The sequence below is a fragment of the Papaver somniferum genome, chromosome 11 (genome assembly GCF_003573695.1).
Source record: "Papaver somniferum cultivar HN1 chromosome 11, ASM357369v1, whole genome shotgun sequence".
Classification (NCBI taxonomy): domain Eukaryota; kingdom Viridiplantae; phylum Streptophyta; class Magnoliopsida; order Ranunculales; family Papaveraceae; genus Papaver; species Papaver somniferum.
In genome coordinates this window covers 136,874,231-136,894,736 of record NC_039368.1, presented here as the reverse complement: position 1 = coordinate 136,894,736, position 20,506 = coordinate 136,874,231, and the positions used below count along the sequence as shown (strand labels likewise).

At 37.6% G+C, this 20,506-nt stretch overlaps 2 protein-coding genes across 2 annotated transcripts; one reads left to right on the top strand and one right to left on the bottom strand.

The window, feature by feature from the left end:
• Positions 1-16,792: 16,792 nt before the first annotated feature.
• On the top strand, positions 16,793-18,865 carry LOC113322696 (acyl-lipid (9-3)-desaturase-like). Its single transcript, XM_026570835.1, has one exon. The coding sequence runs from the start codon at positions 17,089-17,091 to the stop codon at positions 18,430-18,432; it is 1,344 nt and encodes a 447-aa protein (XP_026426620.1). The 5' UTR covers positions 16,793-17,088; the 3' UTR covers positions 18,433-18,865.
• Positions 18,866-19,250: 385 nt separating this feature from the next.
• Positions 19,251-20,506, bottom strand: LOC113320120. The gene is made up of 4 exons (XM_026568058.1): positions 20,487-20,506; positions 20,325-20,375; positions 20,081-20,161; positions 19,251-19,918 (listed from the first exon to the last, which is right to left on the bottom strand). The coding sequence occupies exons 2-4, from the start codon at positions 20,363-20,365 to the stop codon at positions 19,540-19,542; spliced, it is 501 nt and encodes a 166-aa protein (XP_026423843.1). The 5' UTR covers positions 20,366-20,375; positions 20,487-20,506; the 3' UTR covers positions 19,251-19,539.

The following is a 20,506-nucleotide window of genomic DNA, read 5'->3' as shown; positions in this document are numbered from 1 at the left end:
TCCATCTTGGGTCTTTTCTGCATAGGGGGATTTCAAATAAAGAGAACCAAAGATATCCATGTGGATCGGTTTAGTGTCATTCGTACCCGTAAAATGTATGGAATAAAAAGTGTTTACCTTAAGAAAGAAAAGAGTTGCCCGAGGGCCTTAATAAAAGAAAAAACATAAAGACTTCAACGGTCTTTTTTTCGCAATACAAATCCTCTAATAAACAATCATGGATCTATATCCGCAGCGAAGATAAAAAAATAGGAAATCTTTTGAAAAGGCAGATCCGTAGCTAAAACTCGTGAATCTGATTATTAAGTCTTTTACTTAGTTTAAAATACGCCGCACATGCAAATCTGTGACAGATAGCCGTGGATTTGTCTGCTTTGAAATGGTGTCCCTGAAGATAAAGACCGTAAACCCAGAATAAAAAAGGTTTTGAAAGCACGCTGAAGCCTTAGTATTAATTGGCTAATAAACAGATAAGTACCGCTAAAAATAATATAGCACATCCATAATGTGCGTTTAAGGTGAAATCACAGGATAAGATAAATCTTTTACCGGGACAAAGTCCCTGTTTCTAGCGCCATATTATGAACACATAAATCACGAGGGCTAATACGTGTTCACAAATAATGTTCTCACATACAAAAAACTCTTGAATTAAATGACACATGCATAAAATGGATGATACTATCGGTTCATCGATTCAAATCCCTCGGGCTCATCATTGCCTAGTCGAATAATATCAGGAAAATGATCGTATGAGGAGCAAGACTACAAATACGAACATAAATACGAATCATAAGGGATATGTGATGAATATAGAAGTGCTGAAATATAAATAAGATGAAGATTTACGTGGTTAGGCACTAAGTCCTACATCCACGGGGGTTGGTGTTTCACTATGTATTGAACGTTTACAAAGATGAATGAATTTTGAGTATACATTAGTCTGCGGAAGCATAGGATTTACTTACTCTTCCTATTTCTCTCTCTTATGTTCTCTTCTAAGGATTGTGGATTGGTCGACCCCTTCTCTCTTAGTGGAGAGGGATATTTATAGGGTTGAAACGTGGGTCCTACTTCTGAGATACCGTTGCAACCTTATCTTCTTGTGCTTTGTTCCCATTACGCAGAGGTCTTCGGTATATCCTGCGGTCTAATCTTGAATACGAAGATCTATCCTCGCTTACTCCACGATCTGATTGACGCGTGTATATCTCTTGGTATTTAATGCGGGCAGTTGGACGTCCGCTCGTGTCAGACAAGTGTTTCTTAGTCTGGTCACATCCGTGTCAGTCAATCTCTCTCTTAACCGTTGATCTTGGATCTTCCTCGAGATATGATGTACTAACACCCGAGGGGTATTATCTGGTGCTCCTCTTTGTCATCATACCTTTGTGATCCTCAGTCCTTGACCGTCAGATCTGCTGACCGGTCACATTTTCTGATGAGATGCTCCCCTAGGTTATGACTGCTTGTTATCATGTTTTGATGTCTCTATTTGCATGCTTTCCACGTGTCTCTTACTGTACACGTGGTGGATAATGAAATGTATACATACAACATCTATACGTTCGGTTCAAATCCAAACCCAACCACACAATTCATTTGGGAGGAAACTCAACTTTTAAAGGCTTTTAATGACAGAGAAATATGAATTGCTCACACAACTGTGTGGAGTCTGATTTCATTAAGTGATATTTATATGATTACATTGGAATATAGATAAAGTTACATAACAATAATAGCAAATAAGTAGCTACAGCTGAAGAATTGGAAGGAGGGACCTAATTATCTAAAGAATAGGTAGAATAGTTATCATAACAGAAGACTAGGAAAAACTAGTTACAAGCATATGTACGTGTATGTACAAGTTCAAGTTTATCAATAGCCTGATAAACTTAATACCCCCCCCCCTCAAGTTGGAGCGGTAGAGCCAGAACGAACGCCCAACTTGCTAACCAGACGACCAAACTGTGGAGCTCCTAGCGGCTTTGTAAAAACATCGGCAAGTTGATTGGAAGACTGAAGATCTTGTGGTAAAATCAACCCACTGAGTAACTTCTCACGAAAAAAGTAACAATCAATTTCAATATGTTTAGTCCGTTCATGAAAAACCGGATTCTGAGCAATGTGAATTGCAGCTTGACTATCACAAGAAATATGGATAGGGAGAGGACATGGAATACGCATGTCAGTAAAAAGATACCGTAACCATTGTATTTCGGCAGTGAGATTATCTAAAGCTCTATATTCAGCTTCAGAAGAAGAACGAGCCACAATAGGTTGTTTCTTGGATTTCCAAGAAACAGGACTGTCACCTTTGGTGACAAGATAACCTGTCGTGGAACGACGAGTGAAAGGGAAACCTGCCCAGTCTGAATCCGTGTAGCCATGCAAAGATAGCGAACTAGATGAAGATAGAAAGATACCATAGCCAATTGTGCCTTTAAGGTAACGTAAAACCCGATGAGCAGCATCAAGATGAGCTATGTGGGGTTTCTGCATGAATTGACTTAAATAATTAACCGAGTAGGTAATATATGGACGAGGAACGGTAAGATATAGGAGACGCCCAATAAGACGTCGAAATTGACTTGGATCAGTTAAAACCTTACCGTCAGTAGGTAGTAACTTGAGATTTGGTTCCATCGGGAAAGAAGAAACACGAGCCCCTGTGAGGCCAGAGTCCTGAAGAATATCTAGGACATATTTTCTTTGGCAGAGAAAAATACCTTTAAGGGAACGCGAAACTTCAATGCCTAAAAAATATTGCACTCGGCCAATATCCTTTATAGAAAAGTAAGAAGCAAGGCGTAACTTCAGGGATTTAATGAAGTTATCATCTGTGCTAGTGATAATTATATCATCAACATAGACAAGAACAAATATTGAAGTTGTTCCTTTATGATATGTGAAAAGAGAGTTATCACATAGAGATTTCTGAAAACCCTCAGCTAGTAAGGCTGATGAGAGTTTGGCAAACCATTGGCGAGAAGCTTGTTTCAAGCCATAAAGAGATTTCTTAAGTTTGAGAACTTTAGACTCACCTTTTTGATCCATACCTGGAGGCAGTTTCATATAGATATTTTCATCGAGATCACCTTGGAGAAAAGCATTGTTTACGTATAATTGATGTAGAGACCAGCAACGAATAGCTGCAACAGAGAACAAAACACGTAAAGTGACCAGCTTGGCAACTGGAGAAAAAGTATCATAGAAATCGATGCCCTCTTGTTGTGTATATCCTTTGGCAAAAAGACGAGCTTTGTAATGTTCTATAGGACCATCAGGGTTAAACTTGATCTTGAAGACCCATTTACAGCCAATGGCAGTATTGTCAGGTGGTAAGTCCACCATTATCCAAGTGTTGTTGGCTTCTAAAGCCGAAATTTCCTTTGCCATTGCTGCACGCCATTTTGGGAATTTAACATCCTGAGAGAAAGTTCTAGGCTCCTCAGTAAGGAGAATAGCAGAAAAAAATGCCTTATGAGATGGGGTGAATTTATCAAAAGACAAATAATCTGTCAGAGGATAGACAGATGAAGACTTACAGTTAACAGCGCAGCAATGATAGTCTCGTAAATAGATAGGTGGATTACGATCACGGTAAGGATGAGAAGTTGATGCTGGAATAGATGTTTGTGTGACAGGTTCAGCAACAGATAAGGGTTGCAGTGCAGAACTGGATGCACGAGTATGTGCAGTAGAAGAAGACGAATCTGGAGAATTGAACGCAGATGAAGGAACCACTGGATTAGTGGCAGTCTGGAGAGTATCCAACGTAGGGATAGGATGATGCATATTGTCATGACTATCAGAGGGTAAAGCAGCGGAAGAGTCTGTAGAAATTGGAGATTCTGCATTGGCAGAAGATTCACAGATTGGTTGTGAAGCGGAATCCAGATAATCTGGATTGGAACTGATTTCTATAGAATGAAAAATAAAGTCAAAATATTCAGTGTCTGATTGATGCACAGGTGCTGGTGCAGATAGAGTAGTAGGTAAATCAAGAAATGGAAACTGATTTTCATGAAAAACTTCATCTCTGAAAGTAGAAATAGTTTTGGATTCTAGGTCAAAAATTTTGTATCCTTTTTGACCGTGAGGGTAACCAACAAACACACCAGGTTTGGCACGTTGGTCAAACTTATGGGAGACCTTGACATTGCGTGCAAAACATAGACAGCCGAAGACGCACAGATTTGTATAATCAGGGGAAGTATTTAGTAACTTCTCATATGACGTTTTATGAGAAAGAACTGGAGTTGGAAGCTTTTTGATTAAATAATATACAGTGAGAATACACTTTCCCAAAAATTTGAGAGGCAGATTAGATTGAAATCTAAGTGATCTAGCCACATTTAAAAGATGACGATGTTTTCTTTCCACAACACCATTCTGTTGTGGAGTGTAAATACAACTAGCTTGGTGCAAGATACCATGTTCTTGAAACCACAATTGTAATTCTTTAGACTTGAATTCAGACCCATTATCAGAACGAAAAGTCTGTAATTGGGGAATGAGTAATGTGTGATTACCAGTAGAGATGCTGGATATGGAATGACCAAATTGAGTAATAAAAAAAGTAAAAAAATATCTTAGAAATTTCAAAGTTTCATATTTTACTTTCATAAGATATACCCAGGTGCATCGAGTATAATCATCTACAATGGTAAGGAAATATCTAGCACCAGTGAAGGATTCAGTTGCAAATGGTCCCCAAATGTCAGCATGAATTAATTGAAAAGGACGAGATGTAAAAGAAACACTTTTATTAAATGGAAGACGAGTTTGTTTCACCCTAGAACATACATCACATGCCTGACTTGACTGAGAACTAATAAAAGAAAACTTGCTTGCTAGAAAACGAAAACAATCCATACCAGGGTGGCATAGACGACGGTGCCATGTATCCACCGGTTTATTCGCAGTTAATGACAAAGCAACTGGATGAAAGACAAAATGGTAGAGGCCAACAACTTGCTTACTCCATCCAATCACCTTGTTCGTGTGATGGTCCTGGAACACCCATGAGTTTTGTGAGAACTTGATACAACAGGTTGTTGTAGATGTCAGTTGACTGACAGAAATCAAATTGAACTTAAAACTCGGTATATAGAAAACATCGAGTAATGTAAGATTAGGAGATAAATTAACAAGTCCAATATGAGTCACAAAGGTATGAGTACCATCTGGTAATTGGACACTGATTGGTGTTGAAACCAAAGAATAATTAGTAAAGAAAGATAGAGAAAAGCAGATGTGGTGAGTAGCACCACTATCTACGATCCATACATGATGAGAAACAAACAGAGAAATACATGCAAAATTGGACGATGGAATGGAAGCAGAACCATCATGATCTGGATCAATGAGAGAGAGCAGACGTGCATATTGTGCAAGACTGATAGTCGGCGCAGCAGGAATGGATGAAGCAGATGCAGCAGGAGAAGTCATTGCAGCAACAAGAAAGGATGCTGAATCTCTTGGTTTGGACGACTCCTTAGGATATCCATTCAGCTTCCAACAGGTCGTCTTAGTATGACCATGCTTATTACAATAATCACAAAAGGGTCTCTGCCGTTTTTTGTTACCAATATTGTTCCGTGGATCACTACGATAAGTGTTAAGATTTGCAGATTCAACAGAAGTAACAGAAGAGGAGTTAATACCTTGTTGTGATTATTCCTTCCTGACATGATTATAAATCTTAGCAGGGGACGACATTGGCTCCATGAGAAGGATTTGGCTACGCAGAGCAGAGAAACGATCGTGCAATCATTGTAAAAACTCCATTGACCTGTCTTGATTATGATGATCCACATAATTCTTCCCTGCGCCATAAATGCAAGGTTCAATAGGTCGGAAGGCATCCAGCTGATCCCATAGCGATTTGAGTTTAGTAAAATACATTGCAACGCTCAAGTGATCTTGTTTCAGGGTTGTGATGGACTGTTTGATTGCATACAGTTTAGAAGCGTTGTGATGAGAAAACCTAGACTTTATTTCAAGCCATTGTTCTCGTGCAGAAGGAAAATTCTGGGTACTTGGGCGGATCTCTGGATCCACTGAATTTGAAATCCAACTACCCACCAGATTGTCACAACGGATCCAGTGCGGTAAATTAGTCTTGTTCTTGGGCTTCTCTATAGTTCCATCTATGTAACCTAACTTTCCCTTCGCACTTAGAGCCTTCATCATCCCTCGCCCCAGGTGCAATAGTTTTCACTTGTGAGAAGAGGAGAGTAAATAATCGAAGTGGGATTATCAGACGGATGTACATAGTATGGGCTATTAGGAGATAACACATTGTGTTTTTCAACACTGGAAGAATTAGTTTGATCATCTTCGAGAGTCATGATTGGCGATTAGGTTGTAGAAAAAAAAACTAACCTAGCTCTCTACCATAAAGGCTTTTAATGACAGAGGAATATGAATTGTTCACACAACTGTGTTGAGTCTGATTTCATTAAGTGATATTTATATGATTACATTGGAATACAGATAAAGTTACATAACAAGAATAGCAAATAAGTAGCTACAGCTGAAGAATAGGAAGAAGAGACCTAATTAGCTAAAAAATAGGTACAATAGTGATGAGTGCCAAATATTGTATATATTTATCCCTTTTTGTTGGCATTTAACTCATCTTTTGTGCAGTAATTCTACATTTTATCCCATATTCTGTATTTTCATTGTTTTCAAGAATAAATATTTTTCTTACTTAATTTTGCATTTTTAGGTAATAAATAAAGTTTGGATGACTTGCGGAGCAGAAAAGATCTGAAGAGTGGTGAAAAGCCGGGAGGAATTACGCAAGGAAGCTGCGAAGAATGTTGTGCATAAGACCAAAAGGCTAGAAGTGGGCTTCAAGAGGAAGAAATTGTTCTTAAAGAAGAAATGGGCTCAGAATTATCCCAAGCCCAACTTATTTCCCAAACCAAAACCCAAATCCATAACCCACATCTCCTCTAGCCGTCAGATTGGATCATCTCAGCATCCTACGGTCGCTTCATCATCGTTCATCGAAGTCTGCAGGTCCTGTCTAACACTACAGCACCTAACTCCATCTTTCACCGTTAATTTTGATGTATTATACATCTAACGGTCGTTACTTGCTCTGTCCCATCCCACCGTTGGATCAATCTACCATCTTCACATCCCACGGCTTAGTATCGCTAGACACCAAAACTCGATGAACCCGCCTCACAACGAAACAACCCTAGGATATATAACCCAAAAAAATGAAGAAACCCTAATCATTTTCACTTCTCCTTCTCTTTCTTCCTCTCTGCCCGTACAACCTTCTCCACCGAACACCATGTCCGCCACCGTACACCACCACCTTCTCCACCATACGTCACCACTTCCACCAGCTCCAACAACCACCCTACTTCACCCTAGAAACGTACCCATCACCCTAGTTAGCCCATAGCACAAACCCTACCCACTGCTAGGGTTTTGATATGGGAAAACAAGGTAGATGGCTATGATTCATCACATGCGCATGGAGAGAATGAAAGAAGAGCAGCAGAAGACACATGGGTTCGACAAGACCAAACGAGTTAGGTAAAATAGAAAACCTAATTTCATCTTTTTGATTTTTGGGGAATTTTGGATGAACCCTAATTTAGGGTATAAATACTGGGGTTTGTAGAACGTGTGAGGGGTGTGCTTGGGTTAGCCGAGATACCCCCTAATATGGGATACCTTAGTTTTAATTTCTGTTTTTAATTTCAAAATCAATTTAGGGTTTCTGTTTCAATTTAATTTTCAATTTCAATTCCTGCTTCAATTTCAGTTTATTGCATGTTAAAATTCTGTCTTGTTTCAGTTCCTGTTTTGATGTTTAATGTTTGTGCATGTTTCAATTTTTGTTAGGTTTAGTAGCAATTTTTATTTCAATTTTATTTTACTGTTGTGTGTTTGTTTTGATGTCAATTCCATGTTAATCTTAATGTTAATGCATGTTTAATTCCTGTTATGTTTTGATGTGTTATGCCCTGTTTAGCTTATACCCCTGTTTTGTCTGATGTTTAGGATATTTGATCTCATGCAATGTTTTAATTATGTTTAATTTTAATGTCATGTTAGTGCCATGTTAGTTCACTGTAAATGTTTAGTGTTATGTTTAGTTCACTGTTAGGTTTAATTCACTGTCAAGAAGTGGAATGCTAGGTTAGAGCTTTGAAGCATTGGATTGATTGAGCAATGGGAGAAATTAGTGCTCATAGCAAGCTAATTCTCTTTCCATTCCATTTGTATGCTTAGGATGCATTGTTTTGATTGAGCATTGGGAGAAATTAGTGCTCATAACAAGCTAATTCTCTTTCCATTCCATATGTATGCTTAAGATCCTAATTTCAACCTAGAATTGCATTGTTTGGCTAGGTCACAAGGGTGGATTCAATTTCCTTAGTAACTTCTCACATTGCTTCCTGATCAGTTATTTCCTTCACTGTTTTTGCACTTCACATCTTGTTGTGCACTGAAATCAGTGCACTGCCTTCCCTGCCCTTGGCTCATAGCCTTGGTTCCTTGTTGTTTTACCATCTCTGTTTCACTGTCACTGCAACCTTGTGACCTTGCATTTAGTTTTGCATCAATTATCAGCATAGTGAAACTTCAACTATACACCCCAAGTCCCTGTGGAGATGACCTGTTCTTGCACATACACACTACAATGACAACTGTGCACTTGCAGTTTAACATGTAGGCCTTCTTATCCTTTGTCTTATTTTCTTACTCCTTTAAATGCCAACCAAGTTTTTGGCGCCACTGCCGGGGACTTGGCATTGTGTGGTTGCTGTTTTTCCTTGCTTTCTTTTGCTGCTATTCACTTGCATATCTTGCATTTAGTATAATCATTTAGTGTAAGCATTTATCTCATCATAACTTGCATTCATTACTGCATATTCATCTTTGCATTGCATACTCATTGCATCTTGTTGTCCTGATTGCATATCATATTTGCATATTAGTCGTCTTTACATTCTTGCAGTCAATCTTGCATTACAGTTCTTGTTCACTGCCTTTCTTTGCTGTCCTTGACATTTTTGTTGAGTGACCAGGTACTGTGACCTTGCTGTGAGGTTGAGAACAAACCTCTGGTGCTGTTGTGCTGCTGTGAAGCCCAAATAGAGCTGCTGCTGCCAAGCCTGCAACATTGCCCCTGTTCAGCTACTGCTTGTGGTGCTGCTGAACTTGTGGTGCTGCTGTTGCTGCTGAGCTGCTTCTCCTGCTGCTGCTCCTGGTCCTGCTGCTGTGCCTCAGCTGTTGCTGCTGTGCAAAGGCAAGCTGCTTCTACCTCCTGCTGGTGCCAGGCCAAATCTGCTGCAACCCCTGCTGCCTGGTGCTAAATTGAGCCATCAAGCTCAATTGGGCCTGCTGAAGTTGCTGCCAAGCTTAACAAGTTGAGCCAAGCCCAACTGGGCCTGAACAAAGACAAAAGCTTAGGATGATCCAAAGCCCAAATGGGCTTTTGCAACCAAACTGAGCAGCTGGGCTGTGCTTCAAAGGTAAGCCTAAACCCATTAAGAGAACCCAACCTGTGGGCTTCCATTTTTAATTTGTGGGCTTGTAATAATTTTTGTTTTTCTTTATTTTTTATTTGGGCTTGTAATAATTTTTCTTTTATTTTCTTTTATTTTTCTTTTATGGGCTTGTAATTATTTATTGTTGTTTTTATTTTCTTTTGTGGGCTGTGATAATTTATGCTAGGCTAAGTTCATAAAAAAAAAAAAATATTTTTACTTTACTTTTCTCCCATTCAAAAAACCAAATTTTACTTGCTCCCATTTTAAACCAAATTTTTTCTTTATCCCATCTTAAACCAAAAGTTTTATTTTACTCCCATTTCAAAACCAAATTTTCAAATGTCTCCCACCAAAACCAAATTTTTCCCAAAAATCCAAACAAACAAATTCTGAGCTTTGTACATAGTTACTTAGCTTTTGAGCCAATCATGTCTGGATTTTGGTCTGCTCTTGGGGATGGAAATAAAACTCTTAGAGAACTTGCTTATGGGCATGTGCCACGTTATGAACCTTCCACGGACCATGATGTCAATAGTCATAGGAATTATTATGGACATTTTCAAAGTCCCGAGCCGCAATACATGAACCCTAATGACTATTCATACATGCATCATTCATCGCAACGTGAAAATGAACATTTTGCTAGTGCCTCACTCACACAATTATCACTTATGGATCAAATAGAAGCTCGAATCACAGCTTTAGAAATGCAATCACATGAGGAATCTGTCACATCTAATTTTCTTAGGTAACCTGAAATCTATGCATGTCCCGCATGTGGTAGTTTAGACCACCCTGTTGAGAATTGTCATATTGCATAATTTTAGGCAATGTAGAGAAAATCCAAGGTATGAAATGCCCATAAATTGTGAGAATGGTAGTCATTGGGACCATAATCAATCCTTTGAGGGTTGCGATCAATATTTTGTAAACCCTAATGACCATACACACATGTACCATTCACCACAATTTGAACATGAAGAATTTTGTACTCCCATGAATTTAGACTCCACCACAGAAGCTTTAACACTCTGCAAGCAAGACTATGATAGATCTACATCACGAATTCATGCACATTTAGATCAGATTTTGCTTCACCTACAAAAGGAGGAAATTCATGAGGAAATGTATGTTGTCCCTAATGAAGTGTCTAGTCCCATTCATGTAAATAATGTTGAATATGAACCTAATTTAGAGGAACATGAATCGACTAATGACACCACCACTGTTAATGAGGACCAATATGCATGCTACCATGATGATGATTATGATGATTATGATGATATGTTAGAAGAACATGAAAATATTGTGGAACCTGTTGGTTCAAAAACATATGGCTTCTCACCCTCGACCTTCATGAATGTTGTTTTTTCTAATACTCATTGTAATTCATATGATTTTGATATTGACATGGGATTCGTACAATTATTCTGTGAAGATGAGCATGACATAGGAATAGTTGAATCTTCTGTAGACACTAATATGCATGAAAATATATTTGATGTGTCTGATTCTCTACCTAGGTCACATTGTGATATTTCTCCTGATTTGCCGATGCATGAGAATAAATTTGTTGATGATGTTGATGATTCTGAGTGTGAACTTGCTAAACTGATTGATTGTGAGCATGATGTGACACGTGTAGAAGACTTAGGAGATTTTGATTTGATTGATAATGACGCACCTATTCTCCTACATGAGTCACAATCTGTTGGCCTTCCACCCAACCTAGATTTGGTTTGTACCAATATTGTAAAACCAATTTTTCTGAAAATTCCTAATCTAGGATTGGAACTGTATGCTTCCCAAGTCCTTTTGGACTATTTTGCATCTAAGTATAATATCTTTGAGGAACCACAGTTGGAAATTGCATGTTTGCCCGTCCCTAGCACAGTTCATTTTGAGCTAGACCTTGTGCATGATGAACCCCCAAAACTGCGAGATTTTGTTTTCAAAATTATATCTTCTGTAAAATCCAGGTTTGGGGGTAGCTCATTTTGTTTCACAGCTTCACTTGCATGCCTATCATATTATTATTGTGTGAAGCTGTTGAAACCTTTACACTTTGTCTTTTGGGTTGATCCTCAACTCTTTAGATTGTTAGTGTATGGTGAATTTTTTGTATATAATCCAGTAGATAAAAATTTTAAAAATCCTTTTATTCCTTTTGTATATATTTTGCTAATCCAATATGATCTCGGCTGAAATATGTTGGATTTTTTGCCTTGAATAACGGAGTTCTAATATTGCTTTCGCCGAAATCGGGTATTCTCTTTCCTTTTTCTCTACTCAACATGATCCTCTTCATATGTTGTATTATAATTTTGTTCATATTTTGAAACATTGAGGACAATGTTTAGTTTAGGTTTGGGGGTATGGAATGGATACCATGATAATATGCTATAATTGAAAACGAACTCCTTCTTTTGAAAAAATCGAAAAAATTCAAAAAAATTAAAAATTGAAAATAAAATAAAAATGGAGCTCATTTACCTTGAAATGTTGACTCTTGTGCAAATATGTAATTATTAGGAGTCTTAGTCTAGATATTTAGGCACCCTGATTCTAGCACAATTCACATAGTGATAAGAAACTTGCACGCGCACGATCTACCAATACATGTATAGCCTCGATCTTCAAGGTGTTTGATAGGAAGTTAGATTGCCAATCACTTTAGAATACTGAATGAGACTTGACTAGCTTGTTCTTTGGTTGGCTGGGATAGAAGTTGGAGAATACGTTAAGAAAAACAACCATAGAATTTGACCGGATGCATTCGATAAGGGCCACCTCTTGCTAAGAGTCATGTAATTATGTTTTTCTTTTTGTTCATGTATCAAAAGTGTCACTATGTTATAAAGATCAAAGTTATTTCTTAAAAAAAAAAAAAAAAAAAAAAAAAAAAATCAAGTATTTATTTATTCCATGTTTTGTCATGTTAAAGACAATAGTTCTCTCTTGTTCCAAAAATAAAAGAGAGTAATCAATGTAAATAAGAGTCATGTAAAGAGTCATCTTTTTGTTGTAAATAGTCTTGTAATAAGCAAGGAGGGAGCAGCCATCGATGTATAACGCGGGTAAACTGAAATATCACCAACTCATTGGGTGAACATTCACAATTCTCGTAAAGCCGGACAGCTAGCTTGGCTTAGAATTCGGTTCTTAGCCTAAAAACTATCTCTTGGTGGTTAGTAGTCATAACTTCAGGTCATTCTAAAAACATGTGTAGATACACTTTACACTCTTATCACATGTCTTTTTTTGTTATCAGTGCTAGGATTGTGCATTTGATAGCTAGATTGACATCTCCATTTTGCTGTGAGCTTAAACTGTCTTCCACATGTCACATTTGATGGAATCTGAGCTTATATTTTGACCTAGAACTTTGTAGGTACGTTCTAAGCAAACCTTCACGAGACTTCACTCGTCCACTAGGGACACTTAGTGGTTTAAAAGTCTTAGTGCATACGCTAAATGCATTCGAGAGACCAGCGACAGTGGTATAGTTAGGATTTCCTTAGTTTTGTTTTACTTGAGGACAAGTAAAATTCAGGTTTGGGGGTATTTGATGAGTGCCAAATATTGTATATATTTATCCCTTTTTGTTGGCATTTAACTCATCTTTTGTGCAGTAATTCTACATTTTATCCCATATTCTGTATTTTCATTGTTTTCAAGAATAAATATTTTTCTTACTTAATTTTGCATTTTTAGGTAATAAATAAAGTTTGGATGACTTGCGGAGCAGAAAAGATCTGAAGAGTGGTGAAAAGCCGGGAGGAATTACGCAAGGAAGCCGCGAAGAATGTTGTGCATAAGACCAAAAGGCTAGAAGTGGGCTTCAAGAGGAAGAAATTGTTCTTAAAGAAGAAATGGGCTCAGAATTATCCCAAGCCCAACTTATTTCCCAAACCAAAACCCAAATCCATAACCCACATCTCCTCTAGCCGTCAGATTGGATCATCTCAGCATCCTACGGTCGCTTCATCATCGTTCATCGAAGTCTGCAGCTCCTGTCTAACACTACAGCACCTAACTCCATCTTTCACCGTTAATTTTGATGTATTATACATCTAACGGTCGTTACTTGCTCTGTCCCATCCCACCGTTGGATCAATCTACCATCTTCACATCCCACGGCTTAGTATCGCTAGACACCAAAACTCGATGAACCCGCCTCACAACGAAACAACCCTAGGATATATAACCCAAAAAAATGAAGAAACCCTAATCATTTTCACTTCTCCTTCTCTTTCTTCCTCTCTGCCTGTACAACCTTCTCCACCGAACACCATGTCCGCCACCGTACACCACCACCTTCTCCACCATACGTCACCACTTCCACCAGCTCCAACAACCACCCTACTTCACCCTAGAAATGTACCCATCACCCTAGTTAGCCCATAGCACAAACCCTACCCACTGCTAGGGTTTTGATATGGGAAAACAAGGTAGATGGCTATGATTCATCACATGCGCATGGAGAGAATGAAAGAAGAGCAGCAGAAGACACATGGGTTCGACAAGACCAAACGAGTTAGGTAAAATAGAAAACCTAATTTCATCTTTTTGATTTTTGGGGAATTTTGGATGAACCCTAATTTAGGGTATAAATACTGGGGTTTGTAGAACGTGTGAGGGGTGTGCTTGGGTTAGCCGAGATACCCCCTAATATGGGATACCTTAGTTTTAATTTCTGTTTTTAATTTCAAAATCAATTTAGGGTTTCTGTTTCAATTTAATTTTCAATTTCAATTCCTGCTTCAATTTCAGTTTATTGCATGTTAAAATTCTGTCTTGTTTCAGTTCCTGTTTTGATGTTTAATGTTTGTGCATGTTTCAATTTTTGTTAGGTTTAGTAGCAATTTTTATTTCAATTTTATTTTACTGTTGTGTGTTTGTTTTGATGTCAATTCCATGTTAATCTTAATGTTAATGCATGTTTAATTCCTGTTATGTTTTGATGTGTTATGCCCTGTTTAGCTTATACCCCTGTTTTGTCTGATGTTTAGGATATTTGATCTCATGCAATGTTTTAATTATGTTTAATTTTAATGTCATGTTAGTGCCATGTTAGTTCACTGTAAATGTTTAGTGTTATGTTTAGTTCACTGTTAGGTTTAATTCACTGTCAAGAAGTGGAATGCTAGGTTAGAGCTTTGAAGCATTGGATTGATTGAGCAATGGGAGAAATTAGTGCTCATAGCAAGCTAATTCTCTTTCCATTCCATTTGTATGCTTAGGATGCATTGTTTTGATTGAGCATTGGGAGAAATTAGTGCTCATAGCAAGCTAATTCTCTTTCCATTCCATATGTATGCTTAAGATCCTAATTTCAACCTAGAATTGCATTGTTTGGCTAGGTCACAAGGGTGGATTCAATTGCCTTAGTAACTTCTCACATTGCTTCCTGATCAGTTATTTCCTTCACTGTTTTTGCACTTCACATCTTGCTGTGCACTGAAATCAGTGCACTGCCTTCCCTGCCCTTGGCTCATAGCCTTGGTTCCTTGTTGTTTTACCATCTCTGTTTCACTGTCACTGCAACCTTGTGACCTTGCATTTAGTTTTGCATCAATTATCAGCATAGTGAAACTTCAACTATACACCCCAAGTCCCTGTGGAGATGACCTGTTCTTGCACATACACACTACAATGACAACTGTGCACTTGCAGTTTAACATGTAGGCCTTCTTATCCTTTGTCTTATTTTCTTACTCCTTTAAATGCCAACCAAATAGTTATCATAACAGAAGACTAGGAAAAACTAGTTACAAGCATATGTACGTGTATGTACAAGTTCAAGTTTATTAATAGCCTGATAAACTTAATAACTTTTAGCAAACGCTATTCGTGAAAAAGAAAAAAACGCTATTCGTGAAACCTGAACATCCGCCTAAATGTAACCAAGGGCGATAGTCAGTTGATTTTGTCATCCTCTTGGTTTGGTTAGATTAAGCATGAACCCAAGTATCCGGGACGCATACACCACACGATTTTTTTGATCATTTACACGCTTGGAGGCAAATCGTGTGGTATATGCGTTCCGGCAATATCCAAGTAATCCAACACACCATTTTTCTTTACAACTTCTGATTCAACATTTTACAAAATCCTTGAAAATTTACTCGATGACCCAAAATATACTGCAAATCCGCGTGATCCTAAAATCGGTTTGGCTCCCAAATCACAAGGGTCCAAGAAACTGATGAGGGAAACCAATTGTTGTACTCTTTGAATTTAAGTAAGTTGAAAATGAATTCAGCATTTTTATGGTTCACGAATATAAGTTGATAAGGTGGGTCGTTTAGTCAAAACAAAAGGTCCGAGTGTGTGTACAACATTGTTACTACCAAAAGATTAATTAATCGATCAAAGGCATGAGTGTTTAAGATAAAGATAAATTAATTAACAAGATACATATCTCAACATGAGGGAGGAGATTCTATCCTTTCACGGATTTGTTACAAATATCCCAAAAGTTATTGCCGAAGTTGGAGCAGGAATAGAGAATATTTCGGAACCAGTATCCTCAAACACTACCTACCTCGTAAATTCATCTCCTAGTGTAGTTTCCTTGGGAAATTTACCATTTCCAAACCGAATAACATCAACCTGGAGATGAGAAATAGAAGTTTTTCAATGCTCTTTTTGATCATCAAGTTTTTGATGCTCACAAATTGCCAACTCTGATCACTGAAATGGTATCATCACCTAGCGACTTTACCAACGCATTACAGTGACACCGTCATATTTATGTTTTTATTGTCCATTTTCTTTTATTAGAAAACGGAGCTAATTGTTACTCAAATTTGGAAGAAGAACTACCAACACAAAGCCAAGGCTGGCCAACCATAGAGTTTTGGCACATCATATCAGGGAGTCCATTGGTGCCTAAAGATTGTAAATTTTGAAATAAACATATCCAATTTGGACCTTTCCAACTAAAGCTTCTTAACATCTTAATATTGGATGCTAAACTTGCCAGATTTACTGCTGTAGAGTTCTGAAGTCGTGTTGAACCTTGACCAGACTTCCGAATCTCATTATTTTCATCAGAAAAATGGTCAAGAATCAAGTCCTTAAATCCAAGAATAATAAAATGAGCAAACGATTTGGCTGTTTTGGTAAAAAAAAAAAAAACATTGGATAGTATAAATCAATGGAATATGCTGCTGACCCATCTTCAATTAATGCTCCTCCAATTCCAAAAGTGCCACCCTGGTTTAAAAAAATCTCCTCCTCAGTACTGACACTCTCACCACCACTATTAGTATTCTAGTACTACTACTCCACAGTGCCTACTACTATGGTCTCCCTGTCCCTGTATCCAACACACCCTCTTTCCATATTTACAACAACTACTCATAAAATATAGGGAGGATAATTATTCACAAGATTCTCTAAAAAATCATTATCAAGATCAAGATAGATATTCTGTTCCAGAAAAAAAAAAAAAACAAAGGGTTCAGCAGAAAAAGATCTGAACAACTTAAAGGTACTCACTTTTTTTTTCTTTTCCTGAAAGTTATAATTTTGATTTTGTTTCTGTCAAATGGAAGATCAAGAGAAACACTACATTACAACTGAAGAATTAAAAACTCACAATAAAGTTGGAGATCTATGGATCTCAATACAAGGGAAAGTCTATAATGTAACAGATTGGATGAAAAATCATCCAGGTGGTGAAACCCCATTACTTAATCTAGCTGGTCAAGATGTTACCAATGCATTTGTTGCATTTCATCCTGGTTCAGCATGGAAATATCTTGATCAATTCTTCATTGGGTATTTAAAAGATTATCAGGTTTCTGAAGTTTCTAGAGATTATAGGAAATTGGTTTCTGAATTCACTAGAGCTGGTTTATATGAGAAAAAGGGTCATGGGGTTGCAATTTCTATGATTGTGATTGTGGTTTTGCTCTTTTTAAGTGTTTATGGTATTTTAATGTCTGATAATGTCTGGGTTCATCTTGGTTGTGGTGGAATGATGGGGTTTGTATGGATTCAAAGTGGTTGGTTAGGTCATGATTCAGGACATTATCAGATTATGTCAACACCTGAGTATAATCGATTTGCTCAAGTGCTTACTGGTAATTGTTTATCTGGGATTTGTATTGCTTGGTGGAAATGGAATCACAATGCACATCATATTGCTTGTAATAGTCTTGATTTTGATCCAGATCTTCAGCATATGCCGTTTTTCGCCGTGTCCTCGCAGTTTTTTAATTCGTTGGTGTCTTACTTCTATGATAGGACTATGAAGTTTGATTCGTTTACTAGGTTCTTAGTGAGTTATCAGCATTGGACATTTTATCCTGTCATGTGTTTAGCTAGGATCAATTTGTTTGCTCAATCTTTCATGTTGCTGCTTTCGAAGAGACCCGTGAGGAATAGAGGGCAGGAGATTTTGGGTCTACTTGTGTTTTGGATTTGGTTTCCTCTACTTGTTTCTTATTTGCCGAATTGGGGTGAAAGAGTGATGTTTGTGATTGCAAGTTTTTCTGTTACTGGAATTCAACATGTTCAGTTCTGTTTGAACCATTTTTCTTCGAGTATCTATATGGGCCCTCCTAGTGGAAATGATTGGTTTGAGAAGCAAACAACGGGTTCCCTTGATATTACATGCCCTTCTTGGATGGATTGGTTTCATGGTGGATTACAATATCAGGTTGAACATCACTTGTTCCCTAGATTGCCTAGGTGTCATTTGAGGAAAATCTCTCCATTCGTGAAGGAACTATGTTCCAAGCATAAGCTACCTTATACATGTGTGTCCTTTTGGGAAGCTAATGTACTTACCATTGGAACTCTAAGAAATGCAGCATTACAAGCAAGAGACGTTACAAATCCAATCCCCAAAAACTTGGTCTGGGAAGCTGTGAACACCCATGGTTAGAGAAATTTCTCCCAGGTTCCACGGAACTTCATCCTGTTGCGGTTTCCTTGAGGGGCTGCATTCCAGGAATTCTTCGGTTGGTTTCAGCAGAGATTTCATCAGTATTTGCAGGCATAGAGTGTTTATTCTTCGGTTCTACGGAATAGACAGCTTGTTTAGGTATTAGTTCTGCCTCAATATCCCTATAATTCCCATGCCATTTGCAGGCATAATATTGGCATTCGTCTCCTCTTTGCTCAACTCTTGCCATTGAGGATCAAGTTCTTAAGGTACTATATATCTTTGCTTATATGTTTACTAAATAGCTTATAAATCTGCATTTCTTTCTAGTGTCTTCAAATCTATGTAAGTTACGTTGCTGTGTACACAGAACAAAAATCACACTGTGTGACATTGAAATCTAAGTTATAAATTTGAATGCTCTTCTCTGTAATTACATTTCTTTATGGTCCCTTGCAACTCTGCCACATTGTATACTTGTTAGTCTTTTGCCTTATTTCTGCTTTTTTAAGATAGACCCGGGACGAGGTAAAAATAAGCTTGGTTTTGCTTGTTAACAGCATTGTTTAAGGTGCAACTGAAAGACCAGAAAACAAACTTAAATCTAGTGGTTGAAATTGAATTTATGAGACTCTTTGGTATTTGCAATTTGAATTCATTAATCTTCTGAAAGTGATTTTTGAAGTGAAGTAGTAATGATTTCGCCTTCCTAATTTGAATGAATGTTTCGGGGTATTGGGAGGTGGTTGGTTACAATTGCTATCGCAATAAGCCACTAAGGTGGACTTATGTGGTGCAGGGTTTATGCTCTGAATGACAAATTGTTCATAGAACTTAAAATTTCTTGTTATGGAGAAATAGACAGCTTAAATACAATTAAAAAAAAAAACTTGATTGATTTAGCTTCAAACAATGGCATCCAGTTGGGTGAGTCATCCACAAAAACAGCAACTGCTACAAGGTAAAATTCGAGTTTCCCTTACTTCCTTTCCCTTATGAACCCTGAATCCTGATTAAATATGGAACCTGCAACACAGATAATCTGTTGTAGAAGACTTGTTGTTGTCAAGTCATACTGCAACAGCACCTAGTCCAAATCTCACCAATTTATTGGGAAGTTGAGGATAAAAATTTGAGCTTCAAACTGATTAATGAATAATGCTTCGAGCTAAAGAAGAAGGAATTAGCTAAAGAGCAAATTGGATTCACTTGTTTCAGATTTATCTTAAGTTGACAAAAGACCTTTGGGACTTTGGGAACCAGTGGTGTAAATGTGCAATTGTTTTTGCAATTTATGAATTCTAAACCGACCCATCCATAAACATTGCAAAAATAAAAATAAAATGATTTTAATTGATTTGGCAAAACCAAAAGTGAAATCTTGATCCATGGCATTGACACCTTAAAATTACTCCGGAAACTGATACATACTTCTCCACCACATTTACCGGAGAAGAAAAACAAGGCCTTCTTTCTTAAGATTTCACTGATAAAAGCCCGTTAAACTTGTTATATTCCAATAAAACATTGAAATTATTTGATAAAGAATTAAAACTATTTAAAGTTCCAAAACAGCGGGTTGTAAAGAACAGTTGAGAATTTGGGTCAATTTGGACAAGCAGAAATGAGATCGACCACAATGACTTACTAGAAGAACCTTCGACAATCTGGGCAAGAGCGAAATCCATGTTGATAGATACCCCTAAAGCTCCAATCATGAACAAGATATCTGCAATAACACCCCATCAGTTAACATCTCCATGAGAGGCTCCTCCAACAGATTGGATAAAGATAAATACTGACGGTGCTTGGAATCTAAACTCTAAAGAAGGAGGATGGGGTTCATTATCAGAAATTCAAAACTAATATTCATTTTTGCTCAAGCAACTTACTTGGATTGCTTCTCAGCAGAATAAGCGGAGATCCGAGCCATTAGAGATGCCCTAAATCATGCGTGGAAGAACAAACAAGATCAAATTATCATTGAAAGTGATGTCATGAATACCTTGCAGCAAATCAATCAGAAGACATTTCTGGGAGACCAGAGAACTCACTTTCTATTTCAAGATGTGAA

Coding starts and splice junctions, on each gene's coding strand:
- LOC113322696 (XM_026570835.1), top strand. CDS start 17,089: ATGGAAGATCAAGAGAAACACTACATTACAACTGAAGAATTAAAAACT.
- LOC113320120 (XM_026568058.1), bottom strand. CDS start 20,365: ATGGCTCGGATCTCCGCTTATTCTGCTGAGAAGCAATCCAA. Junction 20,162..20,324: donor TCTGCTGAGAAGCAATCCAA/GTAAGTTGCTTG, acceptor GTGTTATTGCAG/ATATCTTGTTCATGATTGGA. Junction 19,919..20,080: donor GATTGTCGAAGGTTCTTCTA/GTAAGTCATTGT, acceptor GGCTTTTATCAG/TGAAATCTTAAGAAAGAAGG.